Consider the following 27,277-nt stretch of genomic DNA (forward strand, 5'->3'; position numbering starts at 1 on the left):
CCAGGGTGAGTTGGCCACACCCGCCCCACACACCCGTAACCCTCCCCCTCCCTCCTGTGGTACGGCCAATTAAGGCATAGATTACAAAAGCAAGGTGGTCATGTTGGAGTTGTATAGAACTTGGTGAGGCCACAGGTGGAGTACTGTGTGCAATTCTGGTTGCCACATTATAGGAAGGATGAGAGAGGGGACAGGGACGGGACAGGACAGAGGGGGGGGCGGAAGAAGCAGTGGAAAATGTTCAGATAAAACTGGTGCTGATGTTATTTCAAAAGGCAATCTCTTGTGGTGAAAATGGGGTTTTGTGAGTGATGATGTGAGCAGTTGCTACATTCATTGGCAGGTAAGCCTGCAATAGATTAATCTTGCTGAACCTCTGTCCTTCTGCTAGGCCTGTGAATAAATTGATCATGTATAGAACTGGATTGATTGTTGTCTTAAAATCTCAGCAGATGTGAATTGTACCATCCTGTTTCATGACAGGTACAATGGGAGTTACCCAGTACTTGCAGTCATGGGTTCTAAGACTTCTGTTTCCACAAGCTTCAGTACTTTTGTTTCAACCTTCAGCCATTCAGGATGGCAGCTGTGTCTCAGGGGTCGGTGCTGGGACCACAACTTTTCACAAGAGACATTAATGATCTAGAAGAAGGAACTGAAGGCACGGTTGCTAAGTTTGCAGATGATACAAAGATCTGTAGAGAGGCAGGTAGTATTGAGGAAGTAGGCGGGCAGCATAAGGACTTGGACAGGCTAGGAGAGTGGGCAAAGAAGTGGCGGGTGGAAAAGTGTGAGGTTATGCACTTTGGCAGGAGAAATTAAGGCATAGACTATTTTCTAAATGGGAAGATGCTTAGGAAATCAGAAGCACAAAGGGACTTGGGAGTCCTTGTTCACGATTCTCTTAAGGTTAATGTGCAGGTTCAGTTGGCAGGTAGGAAGGCAAATGCAATGTATGAGGAATGGTTGAGGACTCTGGGTCTGTACTCGTTGGAGTTTAGAAGGATGAGGGGGATCTTATTGAAATATACAGACTACTGCGAGGCCTGGATAGAGTGGACGTGGAGAGGATGTTTCCACTAGTAGGAAAGACTAGAACCAGAGGACACCATCGCAGATTAAAGGGACGATCCTTTAAAACAGAGATGAGGAGGAATTTTTTCAGCCAGAGGGTGGTGAATCTGTGGAACTCTTTGCCGCAGAAGGCTGTGGAGGCCAAAATCACTGAGTGATAGAAAGATTCTTGATTAATAAGGGGATCAAGGGTTATAGGGAGAAGGCAGGAGAATGGGGATGAGAAAGATATTAGCCATGATTGAATAGCGGAGCAGACTCGATGGACAGAGTGGATATCTAAGGAAATAAGGGAGAGTATCAAATTGAAGGAAAAAGCATACAAAGTGGCAAAGATTAGTAGGAGACTAGAGGACTGGGAAATCTTTAGGGGCACAGAATGCTACTAAAAAAGCTATAAAGTAGAGTAAGGTAGATTATGAGAGTAAACTTGCTCAGAATATAAAAACAGATAGTAAAAGTTTCTACAAATATATAAAACAAAAAAGAGTGGCTAAGGTACACATTGGTCCTTTAGAGGATGAGAAGGGAGATTTAATAATGGGAGATGAGAAAATGGCTGAGGAACTGAACAGGTTTTTTGGGTCGGTCTTCACAGTGGAAGACACAAATAACATGCCAGTGACTGATAGAAATGAGACTATGACAGGTGAGGACCTTGAGATGATTGTTATCACATAAGAACATAAGTCCATTAGAACATAAGAACTAGGAACAGGCGTAGGCCATCTGGCCCCTCGAGCCTGCTCCGCCATTCAACGAGATCATGGCTGATCTTTGTGGACTCAGCTCCACTCTCCGGCCCGTACACCATATCCCCGAATCCCTTTATTCTTTAGAACGGTATCTATCTTTTTCTTAAAAACGTTTAAAGAAGGAGTCTCAACTGCTTCACTGGGCAAGGAATTCCAGAGATTCACAACCCTTTGGGTGAAGAGGTTCCTCCTAAACTCGGTCCTAAATCTACTTCCCCTTATTTTGAGGCTATGCCCCCTAGTTCTGCTTTCCCCGACCAGTGGAAACAACCTGCCCGCATCTATCCTATCTATTCCCTTCATAATTTTATATGTTTCAATAAGATCCCCCCGCATCCTTCTAAACTCCAATGAGTACAGTCCCAGTCTACTCAACCTCTCGTCATAATCTAATCCCCTCAACTCTGGGATAAACCTAGTGAATCTCCTCTGCACTCCCTCCAGTGGCAATATGTCCTTTCTCAGGTAAGGAGACCAAAACTGAACACAATATTCCAGATGTGGCCTCACCAACACCTTTCCAATTGCAGTATAACCTCCCTAGTCTTGAACACTATCCCTCTAGCAATGAAAGACAAAACTCGATTAGACTTCTTAATCACCTGTTGCACCTGCACACCAACATTTTGCGACTCGTGCACACCCAGGTCCCTCTGCACAGCAGCATGTTATAACATCTTACCGTTTAAATAATAATCCATTCTGCTGTTATTCCTCCCAAAATGGATAGCCTCACACTTGACATCACCATCTGAGGAAAAAGGCTCTCACTGTCCACCCTATCCAATCATCTGATCATCTTGTATGCCTCAATTAAGTCACCTCTTAACCTTCTTCTCTCTAACGAAAACAGCCTCAAGTCCCTCAGCCTTTCCTCATAAGATCTTCCCACCATTCTGGTAAATCTCCTCTGCACCCTTTCCAATGCTTCCACATCCTTCCTATAATGCGGCGACCAGAATTGCACACAATACTCCAAATGCGGCCGCACCAGAGTTTTGTACAGCTGCAACATGACCTCATGGCTCCGAAACGCAATCCCTCTACCAATAAAAGCTAACACACAGTACGCCTTCTTAACAACTCTCTCAACCTGAGTGGCAACTTTCAGGGATCTATGTACATGGACACCGAGATCTCTCTGCCCATCCACACTGCCAAGAATCTTACCATTAGCCCAGTACTCTGTCTTCCTGTTATTCCTTCCAAAATGAATCACCTCACACTTTTCTGCATTAAACTCCATTTGCCACCTCTCAGCCCAGTGCAGCAGCTTATCTATGTCCCTCTGTAACTTGTAACATCCTTCCGCACTGTCCACAACTCCACCAACTTTAGTGTCATCTGCAAATTTACTCACCCATCCTTCTACGCCCTCCTCCAGGTCATTTATAAAAATGACAAACAGCAGTGGCCCCAAAACAGATCCTTGTGGTACACCACTAGTAACTGGACTCCAGTCTGAACACTTCCCATCAACCACCACCCTTTGTCTTCTTCCAGCTAGCCAATTTCAGATTCAAACTGCTAAATCTCCCTGAATCCCATGCTTCCGTATTTTCTGCAGTAGCCTACCGTGGGGAACCTTATCAAATGCTTTACTGAAATCCATATACACCACATCAACTGCTTTACCCTCATCCACCTGTTTGGTCACCTTCTCAAAGAACTCAATAAGGTTTGTGAGGCACAACCTACCCTTCACAAAACCATGTGGACTATGTCTAATCAAATTATTCCTTTCCAGATGATTATACACCCTATCTCTTCTAAACCTTTCCAAGATTTTGCCCACAACAGAAGTAAGGCTCACTGGTCTATAGTTACCGGGGTTGTCTCTACTCCCCTTCTTGAACAAGGGGGCAACATTTGCTATCCTCCAGTCTTCTGACACTATTCCTGTTGACAAAGATGACTTAAAGATCAAAGCCAAAGGCTCAGCAATCTCCTCCCTAGCTTCCCAAAGAATCCTAGGATAAATCCCACCTGGCCCAGGGGACTTATCTATTTTCACCCTTTCCAGAATTGTTAACACCTCCTCCTTATGAACCTCAAGCCCTTCTAGTCTAGTAGCCTGAATCTGAGTATTCTCCTCGACAACATTGTCTTTTTCCTGTGTGAATACTGACGAAAAATATTCATTTAGCACCTCTCCTATCTCCTCGGACTCCAAGCACAACTTCCCACTACTGTCCTTGACTGGCCCCACTCTTACCCTAGTCATTCTTTTATTCCTGACATATCTATAGAAAGCTTTAGGGTTATCCTTGATCCTACCTGCCAAAGACTTCTCATGTCCCCTCCTGGCTCTTCTTAGCTCTCCCTTTAGTTCCTTCCTAGCTAACTTGGAACTCTCGAGCGCTCTTATTGAACCTTCATGTCTCATCTTTACATAAACCACCTTCTACCTCTTGACAAGTGTTTCGACTGCCTTAGTAAACCACGGTTCCCTTGCTCGACCACTTCCTCCCTGCCTGACAGGCACATACTTATCAAGGACACGCAGTAGCTGTGCCTTGAACAAGCTCCACATTTCCATTGTGCCCATCACCTGCAGTTTTCCTCTCTTTCCGATGCATCCTAAGTCTTGCCTTATCACATCATAATTGCCTTTCCCCCAGATATAACTCTTGCCCTGCGGTATATACCTATCCCTTTCCATCACTAAAGTAAACGTAATCGAATTGTGGTCACTATCACCAAAGTGCTCACCTACCTCCAAATCTAACACTTCCCGTGCTTCCCTGGCTTCCCTTGCTCCAACAATCAGCCTGTGAATGGCTTGGGCTCGATTCTCCGCCGCTGGGATGCTCTGTTTTACCGGCAGCCCGGGGGTTTCCCACAATGGGAAACCCCATTGACCGGCTGGCAGAATGGAGCATCCCGCCGACGGGGTAAAACAGAAATGTGGCGCGGTGGGATGGAGAACCCAGCCCCCTGTTTTTACACAGTGATAACATGTCTGTTGCTGGGCCGGCAGCCAGTTTATGAATCCACATGCTTGCTCCAAGCTGAGAAACCTCCTTAGCTGCGAGCTCCATGAAACAACAATATCAAATGCAGTCTTTAGACTTAAATTTCATTCTATTAGTAAGCTTCTTTGAATGGTCTCATTTTTCAAACCACACACTAAACGATCTCTAATTGTGCCATCTAATGAATCATCAAATTCACAAACCTCTGCAGGTCATTTGAAAGTTGCAACGATCTACACAATATTTTCATCTTCTAACTGATTCCATCAATGAAAATAAAACCTCTCTGCAATAATCAAGGACATTGGTGAATAATGATCCTTCAACATTCTTATCAGTTCTTGATGTGTCTTATCTCCGGGGATCTCTGGCTGAATTAAGCTTCTTAGCAAATTAAATGTTTTGCTTCCGATTGTAATTAAGAATACAGGAATATTAATCTCTTCTGATATTTTGTCGGCTTGAGCATAGTAATAGATTATCTCTGAACATGACTTCCAGTTCTCTGAGTCTGCATCAAAAGAGGCCAAAAAATGTCCAGCCATTTTGCACCGTATCGGAATTCTCTCCCCTTCACTTAATTCAGTGGTATAGTTCATTCAAGATGGATTACCAATTTGTAACAGCTTTGACATTCATCAGCTTTAAAAAGCAACAGCTTTAACTCACATCCAAGCCATGATAATCTTTTGATCTCTGCCCTGCTCTAATTCCATGTCTTATTCTACTGCACAAGCCCTGCAGCCTGACTCCTGGGATTGCCGGTTTAAAATCGATATGGGCCCTTCCTTTGAATTTTTGCCCTAAAACCTTATCGGTTTCGATGCCAGAAATTTCTGACTTTGTCAATCAGTTGATTGATCGATCTGTTGAAACGGCTCCACACCACTGATATTTTTTGGGGAAAAAATCTTGTTGCTTTCTTCTGATCCGCCCTTCGTCACCAGTTTTCTTTTCATAAACTGTTGTATCTTTAGGCGAACAGTGAAATAGAAATAGGATTGCAAAAGCATTTGGGTTTGATGCAAGATTAACAGAGGTTTATTGAACAGGTCTTTACTGTACAAGGTTTGGTACTATGAAATGAAAATCGCTTATTGTCACAAGTAGGCTTCAACTGAAGTTACTGTGAAAAGTTACTAGTCGCCACATTCCGGCACCTGCATTTTGGAGGCTGGCACAGGAATTGAACCGTGCTGCTGGCCTGCCTTGGTCTGCTTTAAAAGCCAGCGATTTAGCCCTGGTTTGCAGCCAGTGTCACGTGCTAGCGAGGTGAGGAACAGGGAGAGAGTGCAGTTTAACACATGGCTACAGGGATGGTGTAGGATGGAGGGTTTCAGTTACTTGGATAATTGAAGCAAATTCTGGGGAAGGTGGGACCTGTACAAACAGAATGGGTTACACCTGAACCAGAGGGGCACCTATATGCTGGGAGGGAAAATTGCTACAGCTCTTCGGGGGGTGGGGGTGGGGGGGGGGGGGGGGGGGGGTTTAAACTAATTTGGCAGGGGGATGGGAAACTGATTTGTAGTCCAGGAAATAGCGTTGCTGGAGTTCACGAAGTTGAGGGTAGTGCACAAGAGTGGACCTGCAGGCATGAAGGTGGTTTGAAGTGTGTCTACTTCAATGCGAGGAGCATCATAAGAACATAAGAACTAGGAGCAGGAGTAGGCCATCTGGCCCCTCGAGCCCACTCCGCCATTCAATGAAATCATGGCTGATCTTTTGTGGACTCAGCTTCACTTTCCGGCCCGAACACCATAACCCTTAATCCCTTTATTCTTCAAAAAACTAGCTATCTTTATCTTAAAAACATTTAATGAAGGAGCCTCTACTGCTTCACTGCGCAAGGAATTCCATAGATTCTCAACCCTTTGGGTGAAGAAGTTCCTCCTAAACTCAGTCCTAAATCTACTTCCCCTTAGTTTGAGGCTATGCCCCCTAGTTCTGCTTTCACTCGCCAGTGGAAACAACCTGCCCGCATCTATCCTATCTATTCCCTTCATAATTTTATATGTTTCCATAAGATCCCCCCTCATCCTTCTAAATTCCAATGAGTACAGTACCAGTCTACTCAACCTCTCCTCATAATCCAACCCCTTCAGGTCTGGGATTAGCCTAGTGAATCTCCTCCGCACACCCTCTAGCGCCAGTACGTCCTTTCTCAGGTAAGGTGACCAAAACTGAACACAAAACTCCACGTGTGGCCTCACTAACACCTTATACAATTGCAGCATAACCTCCCTAGTCTTAAACTCCATCCATCTAGCGATGAAGGACATTCGCCTTCTTAATCAACTTTTTGTGACTCATGCACTTTCACACCCAGGTCTCTCTGCACAGCAGCATGTTTTAATATTTAATAATTTAAATAATAATCCCTTTTGCTGTTATTCCTACCAAAATGGATAACCTCACATTTGTCAACATTGTATTCCATCTGCCAGACCCTAGCCCATTCACTTAACCTATCCAAATCCCTCTGTATACTTCCGGTTTCCTCTGCACTTTTTGCTTTACCACTCATCTTAGTGTCATCTGCAAACTTGGACAGATTGCCCTTGGTCCCAAACTCCAAATCATCTATGTAAATTGTGAACAATTGTGGGCCCAACACTGATCTCTGAGGGATACCACTAGCTACTGATTGCCAACCATAGAAACACCCATTAATTCCCACTCTTTCCTTTCTATTAATTAACCAATCCTCTATCCATGCTACTACTTTACCCTTAATGCCATGCACCTTTATCTTATGCAGCAACCTTTGGTGTAGCGCCTTGTCAAATGCTTTCTGGAAATCCATATCTACCACATTCATTGGCTCCCCATTATCTATCGCACTGGTAATGCCCTCCAAAAATTCCATTAAACTATTAGGCATGATCTACCCTTTATGAACCCATGCTGAGTCTGCCCAATGGAACAATTTGCATCCAGATGCCTCGCTATTTCTTCCTTGATGATAGATTCCAGCATCTTCCCTACTACCGAAGTTAAGCTCACTGGCCTATAATTACCCGCTTTCTGCCTACCTCCTTTTTTAAACAGTGGTGTCACGTTTGCTAATTTCCAATCATAGATTATCATAGAATTTACAGTGCAGAAGGAGGCCATTTGGCCCATCGAGTCTGCACCAGCTCTTGGAAAGAGCGCCCTACCCAAGGTCAACACCCTATCCCAACACTAAGGGCAATTTTGGACACTAAGGGCAATTTATCATGGCCAATCCACATAAACTGCACATCTTTGGACTGTGGGAGGAAACCGGAGCACCCGGAGGAAACCCACGCACACACGGGGAGGATGTGAAGACTCCGCACAGACAGTGACCCAAGCCAGAATCGAACCTGGGACCCTGGAGCTGTGAAGCAATTGGCTATCCACAATGCTACCGTGCTGCCTGGTATCTGCCAGGACCACCCCAGAGTCTTGAGAATTTTGGTAAATTATCACTAGTGCATTTGCAATTTCCCTAGCCATCTCTTTTAGCACTCTGGGATGCATTCCATCAAGGCCAGGAGACTTGTCTACCTTTAGCCCCATTAGCTTGCGCATCACTACCTCCTTAGTGGCTAAGGTAAATATTGGTCCTTTGGAAGATGAGAAGGGAGATTTAATAATAGGAGACAGGGAAATGGCTGAGGAGCTGAACAGATTTTTTGGGACAGTCTTCACAGTGGAAGACACAAATAACATGCCAGTGACTGATGGAAATAAAGATATGATAGGTGAGGACCTTGAGATGATTATAATCACTAAGGAGGCAGTATTGGGCAAGCTAATGGGGCTAAAGGTAGACAAGTCTCCTGATGGGATGCATCCCAGAGTGTTGAAAGAGATGGCTAGGGAAATTGTAAACGCACTAGTGATAATTTATCAAAATTCACTAGACTCTGGGGTGGTCCCAGAGGATTGGAAAGTAGCAAACGTGACACCACTGTTTAAAAAAGGAGGTCGGCAGAAAGCGGGTAATTATAGGCCGGTAATCTTAACTTCGGTTGTAGGGAAAATGCTGGAATCGATCATTGAGGAAATAGCGGGGCCCCTGGAGGGAAATTGTCCCATTGGGCAGACGCAGCATGGGTTCATAAAGGGTAGGTTGCGTCTGACTAATTTGGTAGATTTGTTTGAGGACGTTACCAGTGCAGTAGATAACGGGGAGCCAATGGATGCGGTATATCTGGATTTCCAGAAAGCTTTTGACAAGGTGCCACACAAAAGGTTGCTGCATAAACTAAAGATGCATGGCATTGAGGGTAAAGTGGTAGCATGGGTAGAGGATTGGTTAACTAACAGAAAGCGGAGAGTGGGGATAAATGGGTGTTTCTCTGGTTGGCAACATGTAACTAGTGGGGTCCCTCAAGGATCAGTGTTGGGCCCACAGTTGTTCACAATTTACATAGATGATTTGGAGTTGGGGACCAAGTGCAATGTGGCAAAGTTTGCAGACGACACTAAGATGAGTGGCAAAGCAAAAAATGCAGAGGATACCGGAAGTCTGCAGAAGGATTCGGATAGGTTAGGTGAATGGGCTAGGGTCTGGCAGATGGAATTCAATGTTGCCAAGTGTGAGGCTATCCATTTTGGGAGGAATAACAGCAGAATGGATTATTATTTAAACGGTAAGATGTTATAACATGCTGCTGTGCAGAGGGACCTGGGTGTGCTGGTGCACGAGTCGCAAAAAGTTGGTGTGCAGGTGCAACAGGTGATTAAGAAGTCTAATCGAGTTTTGTCTTTCATTGCTAGAGGGATAGTGTTCAAGACTAGGGAGGTTATTCTGCAATTGGAAAGGTGTTGGTGAGGCCACATCTGGAATATTGTGTTCAGTTTTGGTCTCCTTACCTGAGAAAGGACATATTGCCACTGGAGGGAGTGCAGAGGAGATTCACTAGGTTTATCCCAGAGTTGAGGGGATTAGATTATGACGAGAGGTTGAGTAGACTGGGACTGTACTCATTGGAGTTTAGAAGGATGCGGGGGGATCTTATTGAAACATATAAAATTATGAAGGGAATAGATAGGATAGATGCGGGCAGGTTGTTTCCACTGGTCGGGGAAAGCAGAACTAGGGGGCATAGCCTCAAAATAAGGGGAAGTAGATTTAGGACCGAGTTTAGGAGGAACCTCTTCACCCAAAGGGTTATGAATCTCTGGAATTCCTTGCCCAGTGAAGCAGTTGAGACTCCTTCTTTAAACGTTTTTAAGAAAAAGATAGATACCGTTCTAAAGAATAAAGGGATTCGGGGATATGGTGTACGGGCCGGAGAGTGGAGCTGAGTCCACAAAGATCAGCCATGATCTCGTTGAATGGCGGAGCAGGCTCGAGGGGCCAGATGGCCTACGCCTGTTCCTAGTTCTTATGTTCTAATGGACTTATGTTCTTATGTGATAACAATCATCTCAAGGTCCTCACCTGTCATAGTCTCATTTCTATCAGTCACTGGCATGTTATTTGTGTCTTCCACTGTGAAGACCGACCCAAAAAACCTGTTCAGTTCCTCAGCCATTTTCTCATCTCCCATTATTAAATCTCCCTTCTCATCCTCTAAAGGACCAATGTGTACCTTAGCCACTCTTTTTTGTTTTATATATTTGTAGAAACTTTTACTATCTGTTTTTATATTCTGAGCAAGTTTACTCTCATAATCTACCTTACTCTACTTTATAGCTTTTTTAGTAGCATTCTGTGCCCCTAAAGATTTCCCAGTCCTCTAGTCTCCTACTAATCTTTGCCACTTTGTATGCTTTTTCCTTCAATTTGATACTCTCCCTTATTTCCTTAGATATCCACGGTCGATTTTCCCTCTTTCTACCGTCCTTCCTTTTTGTCGGTACAAACCTTTGCTGAGCACTGTGAAAAATTGCTTGGAAGGTTCTCCACTGTTCCTCAACTGTTTCACCATAAAATCTTTGCTCCCAGTCTACCTTAGCTAGCTTTTCTCTCATCCCATTGTAATCTCCTTTGATTAAGCACAAAACACTTGTGTTTGATTTTACCTTCTCACCCTCCATTTTAAATTCCACCATATTCCTTCCGAGAGGATCCCTAACTATGAGATCATTAATCAATCCTGCCTCATTACACAGGACCAGATCTAGGACTGCTTGTTCCCTCGTCGGTACCATTACATACTGTTCTAGGAAACCATCGTAGATACATTCTATAAACTCCTCCTCAAGGCTGCCTTGACCGACCTGGTTAAACCAATCGACATGTAGATTAAAATCCCCCATGATAACTGCTGTACCATTTCCACATGCATTAGTTATTTCTTTGTTTATTGCCTGCCCCACTATAATGTTACTATTTGATGGCCTATAGACTACGTTTTCGCCTTACTATTCCTGATTTCCACCCAAATGGATTCAACCTGATCCTCCGTAGCACCGATGTCATCACTTACTATTGCCCGGATGTCATCCTTATATAACAGAGCTACACCACCTCCCTTACCATCCACTCTGTCCTTCTGAATAGTTTGATACCCTTGGATATTTAACTCCCAGTCGTGACCATCCTTTAACCATGTTTCGGGAATGGCCACTAAATCATAGTCATTCACGATGATTTGCGCCATCAATTCATTTACCTTATTCCGAATACTATGAGCATTCAGGTAAAGTACTGATGCTGGCTTTTATACCTCTGTTTTATGGAGGCATGGGATTCAGGGTGATTTAGCAGTTTGGATCAGACATTGGCTAGCTGGAAGAAGGCAAAGGGTGGTGGTTGATGGGAAATGTTCAGACTGGAGTCCAGTTACTAGTGGTGTACCACAAGGATCTGTTTTGGGACCACTGCTGTTTGTCATTTTTATAAATGACCTGGAGGAGGGCGTAGAAGGATGTGTGAGTAAATTTGCAGATGACACTAAAGTCGGTGGAGTTGTGGACAGTGCGGAAGGATGTTACAAGTTACAGAGGGACATAGATAAGCTGCAGCGCTGGGCTGAGAGGTGGCAAATGGAGTTTAATGCAGAAAAGTGTGAGGTGATTCATTTTGGAAGGAATAACAGGAAGACTGAGTACTGGGCTAATGGTAAGATTCTTGGCAGTGTGGATGAGCAGAGAGATCTCGGTGTCCATGTACATAGATCCCTGAAAGTTGCCACTCAGGTTGAGAGAGTTGTTAAGAAGGCGTACGGTGTGTTAGCTTTTATTGGTAGAGGGATTGAGTTTAGGAGCCATGAGGTCATGTTGCAGCTATACAACACTCTGGTGCGGCCGCATTTGGAGTATTGCGTGCAATTCTGGTCGCCGCATTATAGGAAGGATGTGGAAGCATTGGAAAGGGTGCAGAGGAGATTTACCAGAATGGTGCCTGGTATGGAGGGATGATCTTATGAGGAAAGGCTGAGGAACTTGAGGATGTTTTCGTTAGAGAGAAGGTTAAGAGGTGACTTAATTGAGGCATACAAGATGATCAGAGGATTGGATAGGGTGGACAGTGAGTGCCTTTTTCCTCGGATTGTGATGTCTAGCACAAGGGGACATACCTTTAAATTGAGGGGAGACAGATGTCAGAGGTCGGTTCTTTACTCAGCGAGTAGTAAGGGCGTGGAATGCCCTGCCTGCAACAGTAGTGGACTTGCCAACACCAAGGACATTCAAATGGTCATTGGATAGACATATGGACAATAAGGAAATAGTGTAGATGGGCTTTAGAGTGGTTTCACAGGTCGGCGCAACATCGAGGGACGCTGGGCCTGTACTGCGTTGTAATGTTCTATGTTTTGAATCTTAACACCTCGATCAGTAACCTCTCCTCAGTTATATTTGCTCTTATCTCCTCATTTTCCTTGTCGTTGAACCATATCTTCATGTAACTTACCATTTATGCTTACTATTTGGTCGCTTACCATTTATGCTTTACTTCCCGTTTTATTCCTTTTAGTATTACTGGGCCTATTCACTGAGCTCCCCTCAGTCACTGTACCTTGTACTGTCGCCGCTTTTGATTTTTGACACTATGCCTTCTCAGCCTTACATTTTCCCCCTTACTGCCTTTTGTTTCTGTCCCTGTTTTACTATCTTCCAATTTCCTGCATTGGGTCCCATCCCCCTGCCACATTAGTTTAAACCCTCACAACAGCTCTAGCAACCCCCCCCCCGCTCCCCCAGAACATCAGTTCCAGTCCTGCCCAGGTGCAGACTATCCGGTTTGTACTGGTCCCCTCTCCCCAGAACCGGTTCTAATGCCTCAGGAATTTGAATCCCTCCCTCTTGCACCATCTCTCGAGCCACGCATTCATCCTATCTATCCTGAGATTCCTACTCGGACTAGCTCATGGCACAGGTAGCAATCCTGAGATTACTACCTTTGAGGTCCTACTTTTTAGTTTAAATCCTAACTCCCTGAATTCAGCTTGAAGGACCTCGTGCACAGCTGGCTGTTCACCCCCCCCCCCCCCCCAACCCACCCAGAACGTCCTGCAGCCGCTCCGATACATCCTTGACCCTTGCACCAGGGAGGCAACATACCATCCTGGAGTCTCAGGAAAAGGTTGGTGAGCTTGAAGCATGGATTGGTACCTGGGACTACGATGTTGTGGCCATCACGGAGATGTGGATAGAACAGGGGCAGGAATGGTTGTTGGAGGTTCCGGGGTTTAGATGTTTCAGTAAGATTAGGGAAGGTGGTAAAAGAGGTGGAGGAGTAGCATTGTTAATCAAGGATTGTATAATGGCTGCAGAAAGGCAGTTTGAGGAGGATCTGACTACCGAGGTACTGTGGGCTGAAGTTAGAAATAGGAAAGGAGTGGTCACTTTGTTAGGAGTTTTCTATCGGCCCCCAAACAGTAACAGAGATGTGGAGGAAAAGTTTGCAATGCAGATTTTGGATAGATGCGGTAGTCACAGGTCAGTTGTCATGGGTGACTTTAACTTTCCAAATATTGATTGGAACCTCTATAATTCGAATAGTTTGGATGGGGCTGTTTTTATCCAGTGTGTGCAGGAGGGTTTCCTCACACAATATATGGATAGAGCGACAAGAGGCGGGGCCACATTGGATTTGGTACTGGGTAATGAATCGGGCCATGTGTTAGATTTGGTTGTGGGAGAGCACTTTGGAGATAATGACCACAATTCGGTGTCTTTCACTTTTGCAATGGAGAGGGATTGGGCCATACGGCAGGGCAAGGTTTATCATTGGGGGAGGGCTAATTATGATGTGATTAGGCAAGAATTAGGGAGCATAAGATGAGAACAGAAACTGTCAGGGAAAGGAACAAATGAAAAGTGGAGCTTGTTCAAGGAGCAAATACTGCGTGTCCTTGATAGGTATGTCCCTGTCAGGCAGGGAGGAAATGGCCGAGTGAGAGAACCATGGTTTACAAAAGAGGTTGAATGTCTTGTCAAGAGGAAGAAGGGGGCTTATGTGAGGATGAGAAAACAAGGTTGAGTTAGGGCACTTGAGGGATACAAGATAGCTAGAAAGAAGCTCAAGAAAGGGCTTAGGAGAGCTAGGAGGGGGCATGAGAAGTCCTTGACGGGTAGGATCAAGGAAGGCCCCCAAGCTTTTTACACTTATGCGAGGAATACAAGAATGACCAAGGTGAAGTTAGGGCCGGTCAAGGACAGTAGTGGGAACCTGTGCATGGAGTCTGAAGATATAGGAGAGGCCCTAAATGATTACTTTTCTTCAGTTTTCATAAAGGAGAGGGGCCATGTTGTCGAGGAGGATAGTGCGATACAGGCTGATAGGCTGGAACAGGTAGATATTCGGAAGGAAGATGTGTTAGAAATTTTGTTTTGCCTCACAAGTTTGATTGTATTCTTTGAGGAGGTAGCTAAGTACATAGATGAAGGTAGAGCAGTTGATGTTGTATACATGGATTTTAGCAAGGCATTTGATAAGGTGCCCCATGGTCGGCTCATGCAGAAAGTAAGGAGGCATGGCATAGAGGGAAATTTGGCAGATTGGATCAGTAACTGGCTATCACATAGAAGACAGAGGGTGGTGGTAGATGGTAAATTTTCAACCGGGAGCCCTGTCACCAACGGTCTACCATGGGGATCAGTGCTGGGTCCTCTGCTATTTGTGATTTTTATCAATGACTTGGATGATGGAGTTGAAGGTTGGGTTAGTAAATTTGCTGATGACACCAAGATTGGTGGAGTAGTGGATAATGTGGAGGGCTGTTGTAGGCTGCAAAGAGACATTGATAGGATGCAGAGCTGGGTTGAAAAGTGGCAGATGGAGTTCAACCCTGATAAGTGTGAGATGATTCATTTTGGTAGGACAAATTTGAATGTGGATTACAGGGTTAACGGCAGGGTTCTGAAGAATGTGGAGGAGCAGAGAGATCTCGGAGTTCATGTCCCTAGATCTCTGAAAGTTGCCACCAAGTGGATAGAGCCGTGAAGAAAGCCTATAGTGTGTTAGCATTTATTAACAGGGGATTGAGTTTAAGAGCCATGAGGTTATGTTGCAACTGTTCAGGATCTTGGTTAGACCGCATTTGGAGTATTGTGTGCAGTTCTGGTCACATCATTATAGGAAGGATGTGGAAGCATTGGAAAGGGGGCAAAGGAGATTTACCAGGATGCTGCCTGGATTGGTGGGTGGGTCTTATGAGGAAAGGTTGAGGGAGCTCGGGATTTTCTCATTTCAGCGAAGGAGGATGAGAGGTGACTTAATTGAGGTGTATAAGATGATGAGAGGGATAGATAGAGTGGACGTTCAGCGACTTTTTCCTCGGGTGGATGTAGCTGTTACGAGGGGGCATAACTATAAAGTTGATGGTGGAAGATATAGGAGGGATTTCAGAGGTAGGTTCTCGGTTGGGGCGTGGAACGCAGTCCCAGCTGTGGTAGTGGAGTCGGACACTTTAGGAACTTTCAAGCGGTTATTGGATAGGCATATGGAGTGCACTAGAATGATTGGGAGTAGGTTGATTTGATCTTAGTTTCAGACTAGTCCGGCACAATATCGTGGGCCGAAGGGCCTGCACTGTGCTGTACAGTTCTATCTTCTATGCTGGGACGGTTCTCCTTGGAGATAAGAAGGCTAAGATTTGATAAAGATGTCAAAAATCACGAGGGGGCTGGACAGAGTAGATGGAGACAAGCTGTTATTGCTTGTAAAAGATCAAGTATGAGAGGGCACATATTTGAAGTGATTTGTAAAAGCACATGTGGTGAGCGAAAAATCTTTTTCACGCAGCGAGTGGTTGGGGATTGAAATACACTACCTGAAAGTGTGGTGAAGGCAGGTTCTGTTGAGGCATTCAATAGGTATGAGATGATTGTTTGAATAGAAACAATATGCAGGGATAAATAGAAATGACAGGGGAATGGCACTAAGTCATGATGTTTGTTTCGAGAGCTGGTACAGACATGGTGGGCCAAATGGCCATAATAATTCTGTGATTTCGGCATCTGTCCTGTTCTGCTATATCTTTAATTGGATTATTTTATATCCTTGTTTTTTGTTAACTGTGAGGTTTATTTCTTGTCTTCGATCCTAGTTTAAACCAAGCAGGCAAAAGTTTTTAATTCTTCCTGCCTCAAGCTTCCACTATAAGTATTGGAGTTGAAGAAAGTAACAGCTTCTGGCCCCTCTGCACCATATTCCCACTTGCTCCAAATTCTTGACTTTCTCACTCTGTTGCTGCTACTCTCCGCCCTCCCCCCCCCCCCCCCCCCCCCCCCCGCAATACTTTGTTATCACACCTCAGTCCGAGTTGGATAAGGAGTGAGATCTGTTGTCGGATCAGGTTGAAAACCCATCAAAGCAATGAACAATTTGAGAGGTTCCAGCAGATCCAGTAACCAGTATCAATCTGGCTTTCAAAGAAACAAAGAAAAGTGCAACACAGGAACAGGCCCTTCGGCCCTCCATGTCTGCGTCGACCATGATGCCCGTCTAAACTACAATCTTCTACACTTCCTGGGTCCGTATCCCTCTATTCCCATCCTATTCATGTATTTGTCAAGATGCCCTTTAAACGTCACAATCGTCCCTGCTTCCACCACCTCCTCCAGTAACGAGTTCCAGGCACCCACTACCTTCTGTGTAAAAAACTTACCTCGTACATCACCTCTAAACCTTGCCCCTCGCACTTTTAACCAATGCCCCCCACTAATTGACCCCTCTACCCTGGGAAAACGTCTCTGACTATTCACTCTGTCTATGCCTCTCATAATTTTGTAGACCTCTATCAGGTCGCCCCTCAACCTCCTTCGTTCCAGTGAGAACAAACCAAGTTTATTCAACCTCTCATAGCTAATGCCCTCCATACCAGGCAACATTCTGGTAAATCTCTTCTGCACCCTCTCTAAAGCCTCCACACCCTTCTGGTAGTGTGGTGACCAGAATTGAAAACTATATTCCAAGTGTGGCCAAACTAAGGTTCTATACAGCTGCAACATGACTTGCCAATTTTTATACTCACTGCCCCAGCCAATTAAGGCAAGCATGCCGTATGCCTTCTTGACTACCTTCTCCACCTGTGTTGCCCCTTTCAGTGACCTGTGGACTGACTGTCAATACTCTTGAGGGTTCTACCATTCACTGTATATTCCCTACCTGTATTAGACCTTCCAAAATGCAGTACCTCACATTTGTCCGGATTAAACTCCATCTGCCATCTCGCCACCCAAGTCTCCAAACGATCTAAATCCTGCTGCATCCTCTGACAGTCCTCATCGCTATCCGCAATTCCACCAACCTTTGTGTCGTCCGCAAACTTACTGATTAGACCAGTTACATTTTCCTCCAAATCATTTATATAGACTACGAACAGCAAAGTTCCCAGCACTGATCCCTGCGGAACACCATTAGTCATAGCCCTCCGATCAGAAAAGCACCCTTCCATTGCTACTCTCTGCCTTCTATGACCTAGTCAGTTCTGTATCCACCTTGCCAACTCACCTCTGATCCCATGGGACTTCACCTTTTGTACCAGTCTGCCATGAGGGACCTTGTCAAAGTCCTTACTGAAGTCCATATAGACAACATCCACTGCCGTACCTGCATCAATCATCTTCGTGACCTCCTCGAAACTTTCTATCACGTTAGTGAGACATGACCTCCCCTTTACAAAACCGTGCTGTCTCTCGCTAATACGGCCACTTGTTTCCAAATGGGAGTAGATCCTGTCTCAAAGAATTCTCTTCTGTAATTTCCCTACCACTGACGTAAGGCTTACTGGCCTGTAATTCCCTGGATTATCCTTGCGACCCTTCTAAAACCAAGGAACAACATATGGCTATTCTCTATTCTCCAGTCCTCCGGGACATCACCTGAGGATTCAAAGATTTCTGTCAAGGCCTCAGTAATTTCCTCTCTTGCTTCCTTCAGTATTCTGTGGTAGATCCCATCAGGCCCTGGGGGCTTATCCACCTTAATATTTTTCAAGACGCCCAACACCTCGCCTTTTTGGATCTCAATGTGACCCAGGTTATCTACACACCCTTCTCCAGACTCAACATCCACCAATTCCTTCTCTTTGGTGAATTCTGATGCCAAGTATTCATTTTGTATCTCACCCATTTCCTCTGGCTCTACACATAGATTCCCTCCCGTGTCCATCAGTGGGCCAACCCTTTCCTTGGCTACCCTCTTTATTTTATGTATGTGTAAAAAGCCTTGGGATTTTCCTTAACCCTATTTGCCAATGACTTTTTGTGACCCCTTTTAGCCCTCCTGACTCCTTGCTTAAGTTCCTTCCTACTTTCCTTACATTCCACACAGACTTCCTCTGTTCCCAGCCTTCTAGCCCTGAAAAATGCCTCCTTTTTCTTTTTGACGAGGCCTACAATATCTCTCGTTATGCAAGGATCCCAAAATTTGCTATATTTATCCTTCTTCCTCACAGGAACATGCTAGTCTTGAATTCCTTTCAACTGACATTTGAAAGCCTCCCACATGTCAGATGTTGATTTACTCTCAAACATCTGCCCTCAATCTATGTTCTTCAGTTCCCGCCTAATATTGTTATAATTAGCCTTCCCCCAATTTCGCACATTCGCCCTAGGACCACTCTTATCCTTGTCCACCAGCACTTTAAAACTTACTGAATTATGGTCACTGCTCTAGAAATGCTCCCCTACTGAAACTTCTACCACCTGGCCGGGCTCATTCCCCAATATCAGGTCCAGTACAGCCCCTTCCCTAGTTGAACTATCAACATATTGTTTTAAGAAGCCCTCCTGGATGCTCCTTACAAACTCTGCCCCACCCAAGCTTCTAGCACTAAGTGAGTCCCAATCAATATTGGGGAATTTAAAGTGTCCCATCACAACAACCCTGTTGCTTTTACTCCTTTCCAAAATCTGTCTACTATCTGATCCTCTATCGCCCACTGGCTATTGGGAGGCCTGTAGTAAACCTCCAACACTGTGACTGCACCCTTCTTATTCCTGATCTCTACCCATATAGTCTTGCTGCCCTCTGAGGTGTCCTCCCGCAGTACAGCTGTGATATTCTCCCTAACCAGTAGCACAACTCCTCCACCCCTTTTACATCCCCCTCTATCCCACCTGAAACATCTAAATCCTGGAATGTTTAGCTGCCAATCCTGTCCTTCCCTCAACCAGGTCTCTGTAATGGCAGCAACATCATAGTTCCAAGTACTAATCCAAGCAGTGCAGAAGGTGGCCATTCAGCCCATCAAGTCTACACCGGCCCTTGGAAAGAGCACCCTACCTAAGCCCCACACCTCCACCCTATCCCCACACCTCCACCCTATCCCCATAACCCCACTTAACCATTTATTGGACACTAAGGGGCAATTTAGCATGGCCAATCAACCTAACCACCACAGGACTGTGGGAGGAAACCGGAGCACCCGGAGGAAACCCACGCAGACACGGGAGAACGTGCAGACTGCAAACAGACAGTGACCCAAGCCGGGAATCGAACCTGGGACCCAGGCACTGTGAAGCAACAGTGCTAACCACTGTGCTACCATACTGCTCTTCATATGCACTTCAGGCCACCAGTCCTGCTGTTTTCAGCAAAATCTCCCTGTCTGCTCTTCCTCAGAGCCATAGTGGACCTATTTCCCAGTTCTCCCTCAATGTTGTCACCTTCTGACCTATTGCTCTGGTACCCATCCCCCTGCCATACTAGTTTAAACCCTCCTGTGTGACACTAGCAAACCTCGCGGCCAGGATATTTATGCCTCGCCAGTTTAGATGCAACCCTTCTTACACAGGTCACACCTGCCCGGAATAGCTCCCAGTGGTCCAGATAACTGAAGCCCTCCCTCCTACATCAGCTGTTTAGCCACGTGTTTAGCTGTTCTATCTTTCTATTTCTAGCCTCACTGGCACGTGGCACAGGGAGTAATTACAACCCTAGAGGTCCTGTCTTTTAACTTTCTGCCAAGCTCCCTGAACACCTGCTGCAGGACCTCATGCCCCTTCCTGCCTATGTCGTTAGTACCAATATATACAACGACCTCTGCCTATTTGCCCTCCCCCTTCAGGATGCCCGCTACCCATTCTGAGACATCCTGGACCCTGGCACCAGGGAGGCAACATACCATCCTTGAGTCTCTTTCACGTCCACAGAAGCGCCTATCTGTGCCCCTGACTATAGAGTCCCCTATGACTATTGCTCTTCTGCGCTTTGACCCTCCCTTCTGAACATCAGAGCCAGCCGTGGTGCCACTGCTCTGGCTGCTGCTGTTTTCCCCTGATTGGCTATTCCCCCCGACAGTATCCAAAGGGGTATACCTGTTCGAGAGGGGGACAACCACAGGGGATTCCTGCGCTGACTGGTGGTCACCCATCTTTCTGCCTAACCCTTGGGTGAGACCACATTTATATAACTGCTATCTATGATGCTTTCCGCCACCTGCATGCTCCTAAGTGCATCCAACTGCTGCTCCAACCGAACCATGCGGTCTGTGAGGAGATCCAGTTGGGTGCACTTTCTGCAGATGAAGTCATCCGGGACGCTGGAAGCCTCCCGGACCTGCCACATCTCAGTCAGAGCACTGCACCCCTAACTGATATTGCGTTAATTAATTAGAAAATTTAAATTTTTTAAAAGGCTGTCGTCCTTGTTCTCCTCATTGCTCGATTTTCGTTTTTCCTATTTCTTAGATTTTTGACTTTTCTTTGACAAATGAAGAAATTAAGCTGATCAGCGCTCTCAATAGGAATGAACGATATGTCCAACTACTCATGTAAGTCTCTCGTGTCCAGAACATTACCTTCACTTTAACTACAGCCTCAATCTGTTTAAAAGCAAAATTATTATTACTGGTCAACCACACCCAACCCTGATGGCTCAGGGGAGCAATACTCCATTTGCTGTGATTCTGTTCAATATAAGTAGACTGATTTCATCCGACCCCAGTTCTAAGAATCTCATCCTCCAACAACACTTTCCATTCACAATCACTGGATAACCGTTGATGTTCCTTCCACCTTCTCCATTGGCACCGAGGCCAATGTTTATTACCATTCAGCAGCTGCCAATGAAAAACTGAGCAAATCAGGACTACGTGGCTCAGCTGTGCGATCTGTGTTCATGGTGGAGCTCAGTCTACCTTTGGTTTTATCTTGTTGCCTTATCCTAATCCATCACTTCTCTTCCAATGCTGTAGGTGGAAAGATCACCCTGAGTATCCTTTCAATGATGAATACTGAACTGGGTGGTTTGCTGAGCGAGCTGGAAGGATGGAGGAGTGATGCAGGGTTCCTGAATGAAGCCGTCTACATACAATGTGCAAATACTTTCACCGTAGACAAATAATTAGAAATAAAAAGAAATCCTATCATATTATATTTGTCCAGCTTGTTTACATCTCGAGTCAAATGTAGGAGATATAGGAGGGATGTCCGAGGTAGGTTCTTTACTCAGAGAGTGGTTAGGGTGTGGAATGGACTGCCTTCTGTGATAGTGGAGTCGGACACTTTAGGAACTTTCAAGCGGTTATTGGATAGGCACATGGAGCACACCACAATGACAGGGAGTGGGATAGCTTGATCTTGGTTTTGGACAACGCTCGGCGTAACATCGAGGGCCGAAGGGCCTGTTCTGTGCTGTATGTTACAAGATAAAGATGCATGGCATTAAAGGTAACGTAGTAGCAAGGATAGAGGATTGGTTAATTAATGGAAAGCAAAGAGTGGGGATTAATGGGTGTTTCTCTGGTTGGCAATCAGTAGCTAGTGGTCTCCCTCAGGGTTCAGTGTTGGGCCCACAATTGTTCACAATTTACATAGATGATTTGGAGTTGGGGACCAAGTGCAATGTGTCCAAGTTAGCAGACAACACTAAGATGAGTGGTAAAGCAAAAAGTGCAGAGGATACTGGAAGTCTGCAGAGGGATTTGGATAGGTTAAGTGAATGGGCTAGGGTCTGGTAGATGGAATACAATGTTGACAAATGTGAGGTTATCCATTTTGGTAGGAATAATAGCAAAAGGGATTATTATTTAAATGATAAAATATTAAAACATGCCGCTATGCAGAGAGATCTGGGTGTGCTAGTGCATGAGTTGCAAAAAGTTGGTTCACGTGTGCAACAGGTGATTAAGAAGTCGAATGGACTTTTGTCCTTCATTGCTAGAGGGATGGAGTTTAAGACGAGGGAGGTTATGCTGCAATTGTATCAGGTGTTAGTGAGGCCACACCTGGAGTATTATGTTCAGTTTTGGTCTCCTTACCCGAGAAAGGACGTACAGGTGCTAGAGGGTGTGCAGAGGAGATTCACGAGGTTAATCCCAGAGCTGAAGGGGTTGGATTACGAGGAGAGGTTGAGTTGACTGGGACTGTCCTCGTTGGAATTTAGTAGGATGCGGGGGATCTTATAGAAACGTATTATGAAGGGAATAGGTAGGATAGATGCGGGCAGATTGTTTCCACTGGCAGGTGAAAGCAGAACTCGGGATCATAGCCTCAAAATAAGGGGAAGTAGATTTAGAACAGAGCTTAGGAGGAACTGCTTCACCCAAAGGGTTGTGAATCTATGGAATTCCTTGCCGAGTGAAGCAGTTGAGGCTCCTTCATTAAATGTTTTTACGATAAAGATAGATAGTTATTTGAAGAATAAAGGGATTAAGGGTTATGGCTTTCGGGCCGAAAAGTCGAGCTGAGTCCAAAAAAGATCAGCGGAGATTTTAAAATATCGCAGCCTAGTTTCGGGAGCCGTTCGGAGGAGGAGGAGCAGTCTCTGTCAGGGAGAGAACCTGAGAACATCTAAGACACTCAGAAGGTAAGAAGGTAAGTAAGTGATTTTTTACTCATTTTTACTTTTATACCTTTTTCAAATTGTGTGTGTCGGGGGGAAACTGAAGTGACATCACAGAAAAGCTGTGACCTGAGTGGCTGGTTGGGAATCTACACTAAATTTAAAAAATTAAGCATTGGTAACTAATTAAACATAATTACTTAATTATAATTTAGAGGGGTATCTAAGCCAGAGATCGGAGAGTACTATATTTAGCTTTTGCATTTATATTAGAAATCTAGTGCTAGGAAACAGATAGTTAACAGTAACTTAAAAAAATATATATAAAACATTTTTTTAAACTATTAATTTTAATTAATTGACGCAATGTCAGTTAGAGGGGTGCAGTGCTCTGACTGTGAGATGTGGCAGGTCCGGGAGGCTTCCAGCATCCCGGATGGCTTCATCTGCAGAAACTGCACCCAACTGGAGCTCCTCACAGACCGCATGGTTCGGTTGGAGCAGCAATTGGATGCACTTAGGAGCATGCAGGTGGCGGAAAGCGTCATCGATCGCAGTTATATAAATGTGGTCACACCCAAGGTGCAGGCAGAGAAATGGGTGACCATCAGAAAGGGCAGGCAGTCAGTGCAGGAATCCCCTGTGGTTGTCCCCCTCTCGAACAGGTATACCCCTTTGGATACTGTCGGGGGGGATAGCCTATCAGGGGAAAACAGCAGCAGCCAGAGCAGTGGCATCACGGCTGGCTCTGATGTTCAGAAGGGAGGGTCAAAGCGCAGAAGAGCAATAGTAATAGGGGACTCTATAGTCAGGGGCACAGATAGGCGCTTCTGTGGATGTGAAAGAGACTCCAGGATGGTATGTTGCCTCCCTGGTGCCAGGATCCAGGATGTCTCCGAACGGGTAGAGGGCATCCTGAAGGGGGAGGGCAAACAGGCAGAGGTTGTTGTACATATTGGTACTAACGCCATAGGCAGGAAGGGGCATGAGGTCCTGCAGCAGGAGTTCAGGGAGCTTTAGCAGTTTGGATCAGAAATTGGCTAGCTGGAAGAAGACAAAGGGTGGTGGTTGATGGGACATGTTCAGACTGGAGTCCAGTTACTAGTGGTGTACCACAAGGATCTGTTTTGGGGCCACAGCTGTTTGTCATTTTTATAAATGACCTGGAGTAGGGCGTAAAAGGATGGGTGAGTAAATTTGCAGATGACACTAAAGGCGGTAGAGTTGTGGACAGTGCGGAAGGATGTTACAAGTTACAGAGGGACATAGATAAGCTGCAGCGCTGGGCTGACAGATGGCAAATGGAGTTTAATGCAGAAAAATGTGAGGTGATTCATTTTCCACCCAGGTTTGAGAGGGTTGTTAAGAAGGCGTACGGTGTGTTAGCTTTTATTGGTAGAGGGATTGAGTTTAGGAGCCATGAGGTCATGTTGCAGCTGTACAAAACTCTGGTGCGGCCGCATTTGGAGTATTGCGTGCAATTCTGGTCGCCGCATTATAGGAAGGAGGTGGAAGCATTGGAAAGGGTGCAGAGGAGATTTACCAGAATGTTGCCTGGTATGGAGGGAATATCTTATGAGGAAAGGCTGAGGGACTTGAGGCTGTTTTCGTTAGAGAGAAGAAGGTTAAGAGGTGACTTAATTGAGGCATACAAGATGATCAGAGGATTGGATAGGGTGGACAGTGAGAGCCTTTTTCCTCGGATGGTGATGTCTAGCACAAGGGGACATCCCTTTAAACTGAGGGGAGATAGATATCAGACAGATGTCAGAGGTAGGTTCTTTACTCAGAGAGTAGTAAGGGCGTGGAATGCCCTGCCTGCAACAGTAGTGGACTCGCCAACACTAAGGACATTTAAATGGTCATTGGATAGACATATGGACAATAAGGGAATAGTGTAGATGGGCTTTAGAGTGGTTTCACAGGTTGGTGCAACATCGAGGGCCGAAGGCCCTGTACTGCGCTGTAATGTTCTAAGTTCTATGTTCTATGTTCTATCTGTGGACATGAATCCCAAGATCTCTCTGTTCATCCACATTCCTCAGAACCCTGCCGTTGACCCTGCAATCCGCATTCAAATTGTTTCTACCAAAATGAATCACCTCGCACTTGTCAGGGTTAAACTCCATCTGCCATTTTACGGCCCAGCTCTGCATTCTATCAATATCTCTTTGCAGCCTACAACAGCCCTCCACCTCATCCACTACTCCACCAGTCTTGGTTTCATCAGCAAATTTACTGACGCACCCTTCGGCCTCCTCCTCCAAGTAATTGATATAAACCATAAACAGCAGAGGACCCAGCACTGATCCCTGTGGTACACCGCTGGTAACTGGTCTCTAGTCTGAAAATTTTCCATCCACCACCACTTGTATGTGATAGCCAGTTACTTATCCAATTGGCCAAATTTCCCTCTATCCCAGACCTCCTTACTTTCTTCATGAGCCGCCCATGGGGAACCTTATCAAACGCCTCACTAAAATCCATGTATACGACATCAACTGCTCTCCCTTCATCTACACACTTAGTTACCTCCTCAAAGAATTCAATCGAATTTGTGAGGCAAGACCTACCCTTCACGAATCCGTGTTGCCTATCACGGATGAAGTTGCATCTTTCCAAATGGTCATAAATCCTATCCTTCAGGACCTTTTCCATTATCTTCCTGACCACCGAAGTAAGGCTAACTGGCCTATAATAACCAGGGTCATTCCTATTCCCTTTCTTGAACAGAGGAACAACATTTGCCACTGTCCAGTCCTCTGGCACTATCCCATGGACAGCGAGGACCCAAAGATCAAAGGCTCTGCAATCTCATCTCTTGCCTCACAAAGAATCCTTGGGTATAACCCATCTGGCCCAGGGGACTTGTCGACCCTCAGGTTTTTCAAAATTGCTAATTCATCCTTCCTCAGAACATCTACTTCCTCCAGCCTACCCCCTTGAATCACATTCTCATCCTCAAAAACATGGCCCCTCTCCTTTGTGAATACTGAAGTAAAGTATTCATTCAATGCCTCTCCTATTTCTTCTGACTCCATGCACAAGTTCCCACTACTGTCCTTGCCCGGCACTACCCTCACCCTGGTCATTCTTTTATTTCTCACATAAGAGTAAAAAGCCTTGGGATTTTCCTTGATCTGACCCACCAAGGACTTCTCATGCCCCCTCCTACCTCTCCTAAGCCCTTTTTTCAGCTCATTCCTTGCTATCTTGTAACCCTCAAGCGACCCTACTGAACCTTGTTTTCTCATCCTTACATACTCTTCCTTTTTCCTCTTGGCAAGACATTCAACCTCTTTTGTGAACCATGGTTCCCTCACATGGCCATTTCCTCCCTGCCTGACAGGGACATGCCTATCAAGGACACGCAGTATTTGTTCCTTGGACAAGCTCCACTTTTCATTTGTTCCTTTCCCTGACAGTTTCTGTTCCCATCTTATGCTTCCTAATTCTTGCCTAATCACGTCATAATTACCCCTCTCCCAATTATAAACCTTACCCTGCCGTATGGCCCTATCCCTCTCCATTGCAATAGTGAAAGACACTGAATTGTGGTCATTATCTCCAAAGTGCTCTCCCACAAACAAATCTAACACTTGGCCCGGTTCATTACCCAGTACCAAATCCAATGTGGCCCCCCCTCTTGTCAGCCTATCCACATATTGCATCAGGAAACCCTCCTGCACACACTGTACAAAAACTGCCTCATCCGAACTGTTTGACTTACCAACATTTGGAAAGTTAAAGTCACCCATGGCAACTACCCTGAAACCTCCACACTTATCCATAATCTTTTTTGCAATTTCTTCATCCACATCTCTATTACTATTTGGGGGCCTAAAGAAAACTCCTAACAATGTGACCGCTCCTTTCCTACTTCTAACTTCGGCCCATATTACCTCCGTAGGCAGATCCCCTTCAAACTGCCTTTCTGCAGCCATTAGACTATCCTTGATTAACAATGCTACTCCTCCACCTCTTTTACCACCTTACCTACTCTTACTGAAACATCTATACCCCGGAATTTCCAACAACCATTCCTGTCCCTGTTCTAATCATGTCTCCGTAATGGCCACAACATCGTAGTCCCAAGTACCAATCCACGCTCCAAGTTCACCGACCTTATTCCGGATGCTCCTTGCATTGAAGTGGACACACTTCAACCCACCTTTCTGTCTGCCGATACACTCCTGCGACCTTGATACCCTCCTCAGTACCTCACTACTCTCGACACTGGCTTCTGGAATACAGCTCGTTTTCCCAGCCCCCTGACAAATTAGTTTAAACCCCCCCGAAGAGCCGTAGCAAAT

At 45.3% G+C, this 27,277-nt stretch overlaps 1 protein-coding gene across 3 annotated transcripts in view; it reads left to right on the forward strand.

Annotated features, from left to right (window-relative positions):
* Window positions 1–21,551, forward strand: part of LOC140396085 (aldo-keto reductase family 1 member D1-like) — a 153,149-nt gene extending 131,598 nt beyond the window's left edge. For all 3 annotated transcript variants that reach the window (XM_072484182.1, XM_072484183.1, XM_072484184.1), the window contains 2 exons: window positions 20,870–20,952; window positions 21,376–21,551. In XM_072484182.1, coding sequence (XP_072340283.1) covers window positions 20,870–20,952; window positions 21,376–21,418 — 126 coding nt within the window. In that variant the 3' untranslated portion in view covers window positions 21,419–21,551. The remainder of the gene's footprint in view (window positions 1–20,869; window positions 20,953–21,375) is intronic.
* The last annotated feature ends 5,726 nt before the right edge of the window (window positions 21,552–27,277 follow it).

Source organism: Scyliorhinus torazame, chromosome 19, assembly GCF_047496885.1.
Source record: "Scyliorhinus torazame isolate Kashiwa2021f chromosome 19, sScyTor2.1, whole genome shotgun sequence".
Taxonomy (NCBI): Eukaryota; Metazoa; Chordata; class Chondrichthyes; order Carcharhiniformes; family Scyliorhinidae; genus Scyliorhinus; species Scyliorhinus torazame.